The following is a 15266-nucleotide window of genomic DNA, read 5'->3' as shown; positions in this document are numbered from 1 at the left end:
TTGTTTAATAATTAAGGACACAATTATCATTGGGCTCAATCTCAAGCAACACTGGATTTAATTGAAAGAAAATGGGCCTTAACAGCTTGAAGCAGTTCAATCTGTCAGATCAAAAGTGTGTGTGTATGTCTTAAGATCTGGTTGAATCCCCAGCTAAATACTAGCTAGTTTAAATAGTTCTCTCTGATAGTGATATGTATTCATGAAATCAGGCAATATAGTCAGATTAGTGACACTGGGAATCTTGCCCAGGCAAGATTCTGAAGCTCCTTTCTCCCATATTGAACAAGTGTTCAAAGAGAACCTTGCTGTGCATTGCCTGTACTGCCTACTTCTGTTCTGGTTTTAGGGTTCCTTGTAAAAGAACTTTGCTTAAGGGAATGACTTCACCTTTCTATCTTGTTTCTAAGTTGTTCAATATGCCTAACAAATCCATAAAAAACCTTGAAAACAACAAAGCGTAGAGGCACTGAATGGTTCAAGCACTCGTAACTTGTAAAGAAATCTGAAATGCCTTTAAGATTAAACATTCAACTATGATAAATTATCAGTTCAGTGTGAAAAGTGCTCTCCTAGAAGCGAGAGGAAAGCAGTTTCAGAAAATTAGAGGTAAACAGATGTGCATTTGATCAGTCTAGTAGATCATCTATGAAGCTCTCCAAGCTGCTTGCATTGTTAACATGCAGCAGTTTCTTCATGAAAGTTCCACTTTCATTACAGTGGAGATACGGTATGTAATGATGACAGATGTTTCAGCAGACTGGGGACACTGACTGCTAGGTGTAATTTATGCAGTGGAACTTTTGAGAGTGTTACTCAAAATTCTATTTTTAATTTACACGTGCAGTAGGTTGAAGCACATTTTTTTTTAAGCATATGCCAGTTTTGTTGTTGCTTCCCTTTGCAAAGCAGCAAATGCATCAGTGGGATGTATTGGCCTCGCAGCTATTACAATACAATCAACGTAACTTTATGTTAAATGCTGCTGTTCATGCAGCTCTAAATTATTCATCCCAGGATTTGGAGAAGATGAGTCGTGTTGATGTGTGTGTGTGTTTTTAAAAAAATTAAATATTACTCAGCACGGAATTGCTTTGCATCTTCAATCATTTAGCTTAAGGAAAGTAAGCTACTGCAAGCCAGCGGCATTACTGTGTGGGAGGTGAGTATCTTCTTAACTCTGTGTGAGATATTTCAGTCAAATTTCCAGCAATAGCTAAAGTTTACCCAGTAGTTAAAAATAAGGGGTGGTATCTAATTGGTGTCCCTCTACTGACAGAAGGTATCTGTTTGGCTTGAACAGGAATTGAATCAAGTTTTGATCACTCCTTGCAGCTCCAAAATCTGCTGTTGAAGTACTCTGACCCTCTGGAGCAAATCTGGGCAGATTAGCAGGCAGTGAAATCTTTGAAAATTGCCTCCCTTCTAGGGAGGCAAGATGCCTTGAGTCAGCAAAGGGACACCAATTGGATAATTCCCAATGATGGGTGTCTTGGGAAAGTAAAAATACTGCTCACACATGCTAAACCTCAGAATCAGAGTTAGGACTTGATTTTAGGGAATAATTGCCATGCCCATTATGCTGACTGGCATAGAAAGCATTACAACTGAAAAAAAATTAATTATGACGACTATTGTTTAATTTTAAGATGTCTTTTCAGCAATACTTTGGTGACTGATAGCCACTTCACTCCAGGTGCTGCTGTGATGGGAACTCCAGGTAGCTCATTCAGGACTTATCCACACCTACATTTTCATGCTTTCAAGCTCTGTGTCTAGACTCTTTTATACCTCGGAGCTTTCCCCATGAAAACCTGTTCTTTAAAACTGATGTGCCACAAATGGGAATTTGGGTTTTTCGTGGATTGCAGTTTGCTCCAGTTCAGCGGTTTTCTCAGGGAAAGCTCCAGAACAAAAAAAGAGCACTCGGACACAGAGCTTGGAAGTGTACACAGTGGAAAACTTACCTGGAAAACGCAGAGGAAAGGTAAGTGTGGAGAAGCCCTCCATTTATCAACACTGTCAGGGCAGGTAGTCACAGACCCTCAGAGAGAGACAAAAGCACTTTACAGCTGCTGTTGAAAGAAACTAAGCATTTGTCACTTGCAGTTGCCACATAGCCTGATAAAGAAAGGTCTCCTCACTTTATCATTGGGCAAAAATAGTAGCATGATATTTTCAGGGTCATTTTAATGGCAGCCGCTGGAAACAGAAAGGAAAAGATTGTCAAAATATTGTACAGTGGTACCTAGGGTTAAGAACTTAATTAGTTCTGGAGGTCTGTTCTTAACCTGAAACTGTTCTTAACCTGAGGTACCACTTTAGCTAATGGGGCCTCCTGCTGCCGCTGCACCGCTGCTGCACGATTTCTGTTCTCATTCTAAAGCAAAGTTCTTAACCCGAGGTAATATTTCTGGGTTACGGGAGTCTGTAACCTGAAGCGTATGTAACCTGAAGCATATGTAACCCGAGGTACCACTGTAGTTAAAATCATCATTTGTTTTATTTCAAGCTTTTAAGAGACACATTTTCACACACTCACCCCACATGAATATATTGACATTAGTCTGTTTAATTAAAAAGGAATTACAGGAGATTTGCTCATTTTACTCCCTCATTTAATCTATTACAGAACACAAGCAGTAGCTTTTTGTGTAGTTTTCTGAAAAGTGAAGATATCCCATCTTTGGGAATTTTAATGAAGAAATAAGCTGCTGTTGTTTTTATCGCCATGAAAGGGCCTGAAATGTGTTCTTTAAAAACTTTTGCTATATCTTTGTGAATAAAGCCACCAATTCAATAGATTTTTATCATTCCTTTTTTTTTTTTTTTTTTGCTTCTTGATGCTTCTTCCTTTTGTGAAATACTTAACTTCTGCCATCCTGTTGTTATTTTTTCCCTCTTTTGTGAGTACTAAAAGTTTTCAAATGTACTTGAAGAAGAACAAATAATATGGTGATATGTTCACTACTGGTTATTAACCAGAGTTGAATCTTGAATCGAGGAGGTTGCTGATGTGAAACAACCATAATAATGCTATCGACTTAATCCTGCTGGTGCCTAAGGTCTTTCTAATAGGATAATAAAACTGGAAAGGTGTTTTGCTTTCACTTTATACCTTCATTCTGGCACAATAAAACCCATGTTGCAACTCAGCACCAAATCACAGGGCAGATGCCCTTAATGTGGAATTCCAGTCATGGTAGCAGGTATACTAACAACTCCAACAGGAGAGGTACCCATCTCCTTTGCTTCTTATTTACAGGGCTCTCCAGCATCTCAGCAGATCCTCGGTGCTGTACACAAATACCAAGAAGTCAGAGACCTTAGACATGTGCACTCCAGCAATCTTGGCAGCATTTTGATTGTCCTCATTAGATGACTAGTACTTCTAATCACAGATGTTGTAGGAACTCTACCGGTCCTATAGGAGGTGATAGACCAACATACCTTGCCCTATATCAGCACCATTATTTGTTGCATCTGCTTATTACAGTTGCCACACACAAACCTCAGCAGGGCTCAGAACTTCAGGGCAGCCACTGTAGCCATCTGAAGCTTTGAACTGTCCCAAACTTTCCCTCTCGGTAGACTGTTAATCAGCAACAATGATCAGGTGGGTCACTGAAGTGTAATACAAGCTAATACCTGGGATAGTTAGCTTGTACACCAGAAGATAAAATCAGAATTCAACATGTCCATAACAGATTGGAGAACTAGGCCAAAACCAACAAATGTAAGCTACTACACTTAGGCAGGAATAACCATAGTTGTGTGCATAACTGTTGTTGGATTTTAAAGGAAAGTCCTTTTATTTCAGTGTGGAAAAGTGGTGATGGTGTTTTTTTAGAGAGTCCCTTAAAAAACAAAACCAGTGAGTGGACCAGTTTGGGTGCTTAGTAGCCAGCCTTCTGCACTTCAGTTATACCTCAGGGGAAGATATCATGAAGCATCTTCACTCATGGGGCTTTTTCAGAGCAAGAAGCTCAGAGAGTCAAGAAGACTCCAGAGTCCAGGAGACATTCTTAATGGAAAAGGGGGGCACACAGCCAGCTGCACCCACCATCATTTAAGATAAATTTTAAAGTGGTCTGCAGATGTTCAGAATAACTGAACCTCTTTTGCAAGAGAAGAAAGCTAACATGAAATTGAAGAATGGTTCTTTGTGTAGCATTAATACTATTTGTTTGTTATAAGAAGTCAGTTAACCTTGGTCCCAGGGCCTGAAGGAACATTATGCTATACCATGTGCTTTGTCAGTGTCTGGATAGGAGATTGCCTGGGCACCCTGGGTAAATTTCCTTGAGTTACTAATGGAAGAAAGAGAATAGAAATGTAATAGGTAAATAATAATATTTCCATAGCACATGAAGTAACTGAGCTATCATGAACCTCTTTTTATGTCCATCTCCCATTTTTAATAATTTTATTGCATTTTTCAAAAAAAGAAAACCCCATCTGGTTAAGTGTTTACAAAATATATCATAGACATGCACATGTAACAGTATAATAAAACATATGTTATTTCCTTACTTCAAGCCATGAATAATGGTTACAAGAATACAAAAATACTTGGTTTAAAAGTTAATTTGTAATATGTGATTAATCTACTACCTGAATGGAGAAGCTAACTAGCATAGCTTCTGAGTTGCTGAATTGAAAAAAAAACAAAACCAAAGAAGAGGAGACAAAATGCCCTTAGCGCCATTGCAGTGTCACGACCTGTGGCAGTTCTCTGGCACTTTGCCAATGCTGCAGGCTGACGTAGGTCATTGCAGTGACACAACATCATGGACTGGCACTGCTATGCTGGAAAATATTCACCATCTCACTTGACATATATCATAAGGTAGCAGAATCATTACCCTGCTTTATGGTTACTGTCTAGTTGTTTTTTTAACCAAAAATTATCTCTCTGCCTATATGCACTCAGTCTGCATTATGTTTTTTTGAAGAAAAATACCGTATTTTTCGCCCCATAGGACGCACCGGCCCATAGGACGCACCTAGTTTTTTTGGGGGGAAATAAAGGGGGGGAAATCTCCCCCCAGGTGCAGGGCTGGGGCGGGGGAAGCCCGAGCTTCCCCCGACCCCAGCCCCCAGAACAGGCTGCTATCCGCTAGCCGTGGGAGAGCCGCGCAACTTCGCGCGGCTCTCCCACGGCTAGCGGAGCGCTGCACGAAGCCCAAAGCTTGGGGTGTGCTGAGTTCAGCGCGCCCCAAGCTTCTGGGTGCAGGCAAGCTCTCCGCTAGCTGTGGGAGAGCTGTGTCTCCCACGGCTAGCGGATAACTTCCTGAAACCTGGAGAGCAAGAGGGGTCGGTGCGCACCGCCCCCCCCCCACGCTCTCCAGGCTTCAGCGAAAGCCTGCATTCACCCCATAGGACGCACACACATTTCCCCTTCATTTTTGGAGGGGGGAAAGTGCATCCTATAGGGCGAAAAATACGGTACCTGCACATTGTAGGCTGTTTTGGTAATGATTGCTTTAAGCAGCAATCCTATACCCACTCACTTAAGAGTAAGCCACACTACACTCAGTGGGACTTAACTTGTGCTTCGTCATGTTCGGGATCGCACAGTTAAAGTGCATTGCAGATAATTGCACAGGAAGAGGAATTGGTACTGGACTGTGGAAATGAATGTACAGTGCCTATCTAATAAATCAATGAAATTTTGTTGCTTTTTTCTGCAGAGCCAGAAATCTTTTTCCTTTATAGTAGCCCTGGAATTTCCAGACTGAATGCCATCTATGAATAGTCAGACAAATTACTGTAAAAATTATTTACCATATGTCAAAGAGATATGATCCATATTGCTTTAGTGCATGTTCAGTAAAACTTTTTGTCATAATGGTAGCACCTTTGCAAATGAAAAGCAGCATTATGAGGGTGACATGGGACCTATATTTACAATGAGAGTGGGAAATCTAAATAAAAACATCACTGGAAACTATTCTTGATCATTACAGAGTCACATGTTTTGTACTTTAAAGTTTGCTTCCATAGCATACGGAAAATAGTGCTTATGCAAAATAGTGTTCCATAGGTGACTTATCAAATGATAATATGATTTTGAAAAGTGGCTTGTCAGTTGGGATTTTACAATTTTATGTCTGCATCTCAAACAAAGGTAAATTTTAGGTAGTAAACATGATATTATAGTTTCCAGAACTAGAAGTTTCTATGTGTAGATGCTCCTGACTGAAAGCTGCCAGAGGAAATTATACTGCCTATAATATACAGTTAAAATGTGTTAGATTTGCACACTATTATCTCTACATTTCCTCAGTATTCATCCTGCCTTCATCAAAATATTCTTTTTTTAAAAAAAAACAAAGTGAAAATCATTTGAGTTTATGTCATTCTTGACAGTCTTGGGTCAAGCTGTATCTTGTTAAATGTGTTTTCATTTTACTGACAAGTGAGAGATGCCTAGAGAGAGTGGGTGTTTCGTTCCAGTTCATCCCTTTGTTTACAGCTGATGGTGCTGCTAGCACTCTTGGCACACCTCTGGAAGAATGTCGCAGAGTCTTTGTCACTTCTGGATATTGCTGCAAAAAGCTTTCCCATATTCACTTTCTGCATACGTGCAGAAAGCTTTTATCTCCAAGATGCAAAGCCTTGATCTCCAGGAGTAGCTTGTTGGTTTGACTGGGTAACTGAGGCCACACTGTGGCAGGGGCCTCCAAAAAGCTGTGAGGATGAAATAATTTGCATGCCGTTAGCTGACGAAGTATTTTACAGATTGGTAGAATGTTGTGAGCCATCTTCTCTGTACTAGTCCGTTAATCCAGGCAGACTAACACATCATTATCAAAACCTCTGTTTATGTTGCCTTAAATAAAAGTATTAGGCTAACGTATATGGGTTTTGCTGCACATAGGAGGCTTTCTGATCTCTTGGGAAATACCTCATGAAATACCATTATGAGATACTGCTTGTGTACAGGCAGCAAAATATATTTTGATTATATCAGGTGTAATAAAAGGTTCACACATGTTCCATGCAGGTAGCATAAGTTGGAACCTGACGTCTTCTTAATTTCCACTTTCACGTATTTGGAAAGGAAGCCATAACCATCTTTCAAAGTCAAATGACATGGTGCAGACTCCAGACCTGAGACCGAAATGCCATCAAGAATTAGCCCAGGCAACCAATGGCTAAGATTTATGGTTGTAACCAGCTAAATCTCAGATCATACACATTGTAATGAATGGACCCGAGTCCATTAGTTTCAATGGATTTACTCTGAGTTGGATTACATTGGGCTAGAGCCTCTACCTTTTAATGGCTCTTTAGGTTATGTTGTTAAATATGTTATGTTCTGCATTTTGTGAGTTCCTAACATCATTTAACAATCTAGAGTTGTGGTGCTTTGGCTCCATGTAGGTAGAACACATGTAGGTATGAAAAAGAACCTATTTTTGTATGCTGTAATAAAGAAGTACCTATGTCACAGGCATGCTTATATGTGATATCCTTTTATTTCAGAGCCTTGTATACTATACCAAAAGTGTTTGAAGTATCCTTCCTGTAAAGCTTGCCCTTACTTACATTTTGTTCACTTTCTGCTGAGACACAAAATCAATTGATTTAAGTTAGAGTTAGCTCTAGAAATTGTATGTAAAGCCTTGTTAAAATAAATCTACTGAATGTTATCCTTATTTCTTGGAACTCATATGAGCTTGGTTAATAACGATGATCTACTACTACCTGTGCAATGTTGCTATCCAAATGTATAACTTGATTCATTATAGAATAGATGCGTGTGAAACCTGATTATAGATCAGGGCTCGGCAAGGTTTACTGGCCATGGGCTGGATCACTCCCACAGAGATCGTCCGTGGGCCGGCCTGGCACAGCGCAGCACTGGAAATTGCGTCTGCACATGCCCAGACGCGGAAGCGATTTTTGGCGTCTGGACATGCACAGACGTGATTTCTGGTGCCTGACATGCGCAGATGCGACTTTTGGCACCTCTCAGCGAATCCCCGTGCCATGCTGCGCCAGTTTAGTGCAGCGTGGGGGGGGGGGGGACTCACCGAGCAGGCGGCTCGGTTCGGGGGCAGCTCATGGGCCGGTAGAACGGTCTTCGTGGGCCACATCTGGCCCATGGGCCACACGTTGCCGACCCATTATAGATCATCCACTTTGGAAATGAAATGTATAGAGTATAAGTAAATCAAAGGAAAACAGTGGTTTGCAGAACACTTAGGCATACATTGGGCACAGTTCACTTAATGAACCATAGTTGTAGAAGCCCTGCACAATGCACTTGCACAATGGGACTTCCCCCCCCTACTCCATGTAACTCCATAATTGGGGAAGACCCCCAGAACAGTGTGCAGGGGAAGCTGGGCATATTCCATTGGCATGCTGATGTGCTTGCACAGATGGAACGTTTGTAAAGGCACAGTGTTGAATTCCACCCATTGTCACATTCAGAAATGTACTACATTCAGAAATATTGAATCCCTAAAAATCTGCACAAAATCAACTCTGTAAGCATCTTTCGGCAGGCTTTGAATCGTTTCACAAAGTAAATCTATCACAATGCCAATGGATGTGTAATCTGCCTGATTTTCATAGTTGAATATGCTTATTTATTAATCAATTTCTGTATTCACTTTTATAGATTAAAAAAATCAACAGGAATTTCCCCGTAAACCAGCAGGTAAGAGAAGAAAAAATATATTTTGAAACCTTAATATCCAATTGTTCTGTCTCTGAAGCCCTTCTTCATGTGTTCCCCTCCATTAGAGGTCTGGAGGATGGCAACAGGAGAATGGGCCTTGTCTGCAGTGGCTCCCAATTTGTGGAATGCTCTCCCTGGGGGGGGGGGGGGCTGATCTGGTGCCATCATTATATATCTTTAGGCGCCAGGCTGACTCTTTCAATAGTGTGTCCCATTTCACAAAATTAACAGAAGGACTATAGACAACACAACATTCAGAGATGCTTCTGAATTTCACACTGGATTTTGGAGTCTTAAATTATTTGGTGGCATTTCCAAAGTTGTACACTGCAATAAAGGGAAACTTGATTGCATGCATAATAGTTTCAAGTTTTGTGTATGTTGTGTTTTAATTATGCAAACTGATAAAACACCTCAAAAAAGAAAAGTTAAGTTGATTGTAAATATGGCTGCATAAATACATAAATCCCTCAGTAAAACACTATACAAAAAACATCTTGATGCACTCTTACATACCATTGCTTCAAGATTGCTCTTTTGCAGACATAGAAAATGTGTATGCATTGGTAATGTAGGGAGAGGAAAAGACACAAATAAATTGAATGGAAAGAAAGCCACAGAAAATTGCACATGGCCTTCAAGTTCCTGGTTTCTTTTAAGAAATTCTCATTGTCAAATCAAAATCCTAATTAGACCAAAGTGAACCAGAGGAACAAAAAAGGTACTGCAGAATGCCTCTAATACATAAAAAAGTATGTCATTCATAAAATTTAAGCAGATTGTTGTGATCTAGACATTGCATAGTACTGGATTCAGCATGTAAGGTTGTTTCTTCCATGAGCTGTTTGCATGGGTGAAAATAGCTGGTAGCTTCTCTTTTTGTATGGAAGAGTGTAGGGTCATGAATTTTAATTATTGTCTAAGTGTTGCATATAGTTACATTGCATATAATTTGGATTTATACCCAAAATAACAGCAAAATAATAATAATCAGAATTGGGTGGTATTGTAAAGGTGTTCATGTTTTTTAAAAAATACGTGGATTGAAGGCAGGAAACTACAGGGCACCATGATGTCATGTTGTGATGTCATATGCTAGAGAGGAGGAGTTAGATGTGTGGCTGTTGTTTTCAAGGAAAGCTGCCATTTAAAATACTGTAAGGATCCAGTGAAAGGTCTTTTGGTTCTTTACTTTTTGTCTGTCTCTCTCTTTTAAAAATGTCTAACCCTGAAACTCCTGATAACCCAATTCTGAAAGAATTGCTGTTTCAAGTTGTTGTCTCCATAAAAAGCTATTGTCTCACTTGTTCTGTCTGGATTTCTTTCAACTTAGCTTGTTTATTCACATGTTTTATTTCATTAAGTTATATATGAGTCTTCTTTTAGCCCCTCAAACGCCTCCTCAGTTATTATTATAAACACCTTGTGATTCATTCTATAGCATGAATTTTCAAGCTTGGTAATAGATCTCCAGACACTGTCCTGAGGCAGAAGGAGCTCACCATCTGAAAGCATTACAGCACTAGAGGGAAATGATAGAGGGGGAGGGAAATTTCCATTTCTTTCCATGAAAGGAGGCTCCAAGAGCACTGCAATTAGAAAATGTCAAGGTGACATATAAGGGCTTCTATATTTGGTCTGCCAAGTTAGGACAGAGAAACGCAGGTGTGCTTCATTTTCTTGGAATTCATCACTGCCGAGCAGCTGTTTATCAGTGACAGAAAATGTCAGTACCTGGGAGAGATGGGAACAGTAATAAGTGGTGGTGAATTCGAAAAGTTAATGTAAACATTTTCTTAAAAATAAACAGATGCACAATTTAATCTCCTCCAGGTTTCCAGATCCTTTTTGCGTTGACCGTCCCCTTCCTGTTTCTTGTTATTTTCTGAACCAGATACAAACAACACTCAAGTTGGTCAGGCATGCTGGATTTCTGCTTTTGCGTAGTGAGCTTTCAGTCTGGTATCCTTTTACTTTCAGAAGATGACTTCTGTTAATCTCATAATGCAGAGGTTTCTGAGTCGACGGCTCCCTTGACCAACTGCATCCTTTCTGTGGCAGCCCTGTGGGGCTTGGGAGCCCAGTTATGTCACCCCTTGCATGCAGAGCTGGCAGCCTCTCACCCTTTTCCAGACACCCTCCCTTGTGGAGTCTTCCCTCAGCCTCCTCTCCTCTTCTCTCCCCTCTCCTTGGCAGTCCTCCAGGCAGCCACTGCTGCCATACCTGGTCTCTGAACTGCCCCACCCCACTCCAAAGAGAGGTGCCTCCTCACACTGCCCCATAGGAGCATGGGAAGCACCCCCAGGCCAGGCCCGGAGGCTCTTTCTGCTTGGGGAGCTTATAGCCAGGGCTGCCACAACAAGCAGCTGTGCAAGCCTTTGGGAGGCAGAGATGCAAGAGGGCATCAGAGGAGGAGCTTCCCTGGAACTGAATGGAATGTGAAGCATTCCACTAGATGGGGAAATTATAACTGTGTTTATGCAATTTGTTTAATGTGCTTCACATGTGTTGTCTCAGTAATTTTTGCAACAGAACTTTAAGGCAGGTTAGTGTTATTATCTTCATATTGCAGATGTAATGCTGTAGCTGGGGAAAGCGGTTTGCCTGAAGGCCACCTAATTCTTGGTGATCCCTCCACTGCATTTTGTAGAGACATATCAATCCTACATCAATGTAGAGCAGAAATTCTAACATTATTCATAGACTTCAAAGGCTCTGCTTTCACTAAGCATTATATAATAGACTTTGAACAAGAGCAGATGCTACTTTTAACAATGCACCTCTGCACAGATTTTCCTTGTGAGAATTCTTGCACTCATCTTCAAATAAACCAGCATTCACGTATCCCATATATGAAAAATGAGGTTGCGGTTGTCTTAGAAGTCTTGTTTGACTGGTCATCTGTGCAGTTACAAGTCATTTCAGTGTATCCCACTGATCTTTCCTGGCATGTGGGCTTCCTCTTTTTTTCTCCTGGTGGTCAAAAGGACAATGATGGAAGATATTTGTCCCAGCCCTTAGCACATACCCAGGATGGCTCGAAATCTGAGCAGTAGCTGCCTTGAGTCCTGGTCTGAGCTCTCTTGAGAGTTCCATACTATGGCCTGCATATGCATGGAATCCACTGACTGCACAAACAACACCAAAGAGCAAGGGTTAAAGGTGAGCAGTACATATTTGGGGGATGTCAAGTTTGGCGTAATTTATTAAAATGCAGGCACTTGGGGTTACCATTCCTAACTAGGCCCTTGTCACCACACCAGACCACATTTATTGTCCCCCTTGTGTGTGTTTTGAGGATCCATTTGTAAAGAGGAGCAAACCTATCAGGGACAAGATGATAGGACAGTATTTATCTGACTAATAGACATCTGTGTTGAAGCTGACTACATACAAATATTTTCACTGTGAAATAATATGAATGATGCCAAGTAGACATCATTCATATTATAACTCTTTGCAGAGCGGTAAAATTAAAAATGAGCGCTGAAATAAATGTATTAATGTTAGGGTTTTAGGCATTTAGTGGGATCAGTTACATATTGAAACAATTGTCTCCATATATGTTTCTAATACCTAAAGAAGAAGGAAAATGTATGGCCACATGTGTGGGTGTCTCTCTGTGTGTACACTCACACTGCTTTGAGATATTTGACTCTATATGGAGATAATTGCTTCAATTCTCCATAGTTGTTTCTCAAAAACTTTTAACTCAGCATCTCTTGACAGACATCAATGGATTTTTTTTAATGTCTTAGAATATACTTGCCCCATCACCATCTGTTGTCACCAAACAGATTTTTGATCAGGCTCATCACGACGAGGAAGGCACTAGGTTGAAACAACTATTGCTAAGTGTGTATAAAAACACATAGGGGAGCTGGGTTCTTGCTGTTAAATTAAGCAGAAGTGCACACCAGGGTGTCAATTACGCTGCGATAATTCCCTCATATTGCCCTGTCAGCTGTCTGTGCAACTAAGCATTGATTATTTTCGCAACTAATGTTTGATTATTTTTGCATTGATTTGAGCTGAGAATGCCTTTGTTATTACATGTTTACTTGGTCTTATTTAAAGGAAGAGAATTCCCCAAAGAGAGTTGTAAAAGAAAAAGAGGTAAAAGAGATGTAATGTAATTCATTCTCATTACTGCTTTAGATTCTTCTGAGAAGCCTTATTTCTTCAGTCTGGGATTCTTTAGGCTTCTCATGTTTTGAGAATGTATGCCTTTCTTGGTGTCCTTCTGCACTGTGTCCTAAGTCATGTGGCAAGTGTTTGAGAAGCTTTTAGGCCCAATGTGTGTAGCAATTCCCTTTCCTGGTTTTTTAAAAAAGCACAGTGCATGATTCTCTGTCTGCAGGAACAGTGCAGGGTCCTGGTAGCCAGTTGGTTAACTGAGCATTTGGCAAGTGGGCTTTCCTACAGATGGTCAGCTTGAATGCTTGCTGTGCACATTGGCATGCAATGCATGCTGTATTCATGCAAAGACGGTTAAGGTAAATTAAGAGAGCTGCTGGAAATGCCAGGTAGAAGGAATGGGACATTAGCCAGCTTCCCGAATCTGAAGGAAACTCAATAGGGATTGGTGGAAATCCAGAGAGAAAAGCATGGTTTTGTTGCTGCTGCTATTTGAAATTTTAGAGTGTAACCTAGGAGTTCCTTCAATATCCACTTTCATGTGATAGTGATACATAGCAAAGAGCCATGCACTTGCATCTAGATCTCATTGAAATATCCTTGAGATGTGTGCAGCTTTCATCTACTACAATGGGTGCATATTAGCAGCTTTGCATTTCCTTGACCATGATTATATTTAGAGTTGGGTCTCATATACATCCACTGTAAGGATGAAGGAACAAAATCCACTTGAAAATTAGCCTGGCTGAATTGATTCAAAATAATGTTACTAGGCACAGTTTAGGCATTCCCAGTACAATTCTATTCATGGTCACAGAACTAATAATTCTTGTGTTTAGAATGTGAAAACATTGAGTAAGCCTAGATGAATGCTATTCCTTAGGAAACTGTATAAATGCCATAAATTAATTGGAACTGATGATGTAGACATTTTAAGCACAGCTATGCATAACACTTAAGTTTTACAGAAGGATGTTAAAATTTAGGTTATAGAAATCATGAAAAAATGTTTTATTATTGTCTGCTCTATTTCTGGTCAAACAATATTTCTTAACGTGCCATGGTATCTTTATCCCTAAAGTATTTTGTGGAGTGTAGATATTCTAGCTGCACACTCACCCAAGAAGACAGTATTTTGACAGTATCCATTTGATATTCACTCTTTAGATTCACCCACAGCAAAGTAGTTCAAACAAATTCCAAAAAGATGTATCATGTATGCATAGGATGTTCACTGCAAATTTCTAAGATGACATTCTGTTGATCTGGCACTGATATCTTGTCAGTTCTGCTGTTCATCTCCATAAGCAGAATCTTCCAACAACCTAAGTATAGCTATATTTATGCTTGAAGGTGATAATACCTGTAAAAGCATTTTGGGCTTTACTCACTCAACACTTCCCCCCCATCCCCAATTCAAATATTGTTATCTTGTTATGGCAGGTTTGTTGTCATAGGATATTATTCTTCTATGCAAGAACAAAGAAATCTAGGATATTTCAGACTCACACCCTTACTGATCATCTTGGACCATTGATAGGACATTTATCTATGAAATTGCATGCCATGCTCTTCTGTATTCCTTTAATGTGAAAAGTTTCGGCACATAGGCAATAACCGTAGGGGTGGTGATGCCAGGATAAAACTGCCATGGAAATAGACTTCTTTGAAACCCTTCTTTGAAAAGCATACAATACTTGTCTCCTAGTTTTCCCGCTCCTGTTGTTTTTATCTTAACAACAAGAGCTGAAATTCAGGAAGGCATTTGATTTTTATACTTATTTTATTGCAGTATGGTAAAGCTTTCAGCATCAACTAGTGAATGGAAATAATGTTAACTTTCATATTATAATTTACAGGGGATCTGGCATTAGTTTACTTTCTCATTATATTAGAGTATTGAAGATCTGTCAGGTAATAATGAATACATTCAACCTAGTGCCCCATACCTCCAAATATATAGCCTAACATAACAGTCATGCTGTTTATTATGGGAGCTCGGGGAAAGAGAAACTATCAGAGCCTTAAATCAATGCAATTTGAAGTCTTTGTTATTGATCAGTTCATGAAATATGGTGTACATCCATCTATAGCTTCATCTAGCTTATAGAAGTTGTACTAGTCAAACTAGCTGCTCATGTGAGCTTAGTCCAAAGCTCTCAATATGCCTCAGATGTTAGGACTGTATACTTAGGAATAAAAATAGGAAATATAAATTAAATAATGATAAAAGATGAATGAATAAAGTACTGCCAAGTGTTTGACTCTCTCAAAAGCCTTTCTTAAGATAATTTCTGTCCTCGGGTTTAGATAGATAGACATGTTTTTGAATTTCCATCCTGGCAAATCTTACCTCCCCCTGCCCCTTCCTCACATTGCAGAGCAGCATAGATACATCTGCGACTAAGATTTTGGAAATTTCTAAGGCAATGGA

General features: G+C 39.9%; 1 protein-coding gene across 3 annotated transcripts in view; it reads left to right on the top strand.

Moving 5' to 3' along the window:
* The window catches only part of SNTG1 (syntrophin gamma 1), a 214089-nt gene that overhangs the window by 157073 nt on the left and 41750 nt on the right, over positions 1–15266 (top strand). For all 3 annotated transcript variants that reach the window (XM_028737010.2, XM_028737009.2, XM_028737007.2), the window contains one exon: positions 8636–8674. In XM_028737010.2, the coding sequence (XP_028592843.2) occupies positions 8636–8674 (39 nt within the window). The remainder of the gene's footprint in view (positions 1–8635; positions 8675–15266) is intronic.

This window comes from Podarcis muralis, chromosome 8 (genome assembly GCF_964188315.1).
Source record: "Podarcis muralis chromosome 8, rPodMur119.hap1.1, whole genome shotgun sequence".
Lineage (NCBI taxonomy): Eukaryota > Metazoa > Chordata > Lepidosauria > Squamata > Lacertidae > Podarcis > Podarcis muralis.
Note: the sequence above shows the minus strand (reverse complement) of the source record. Positions and strands in the feature narration are given on the sequence as shown.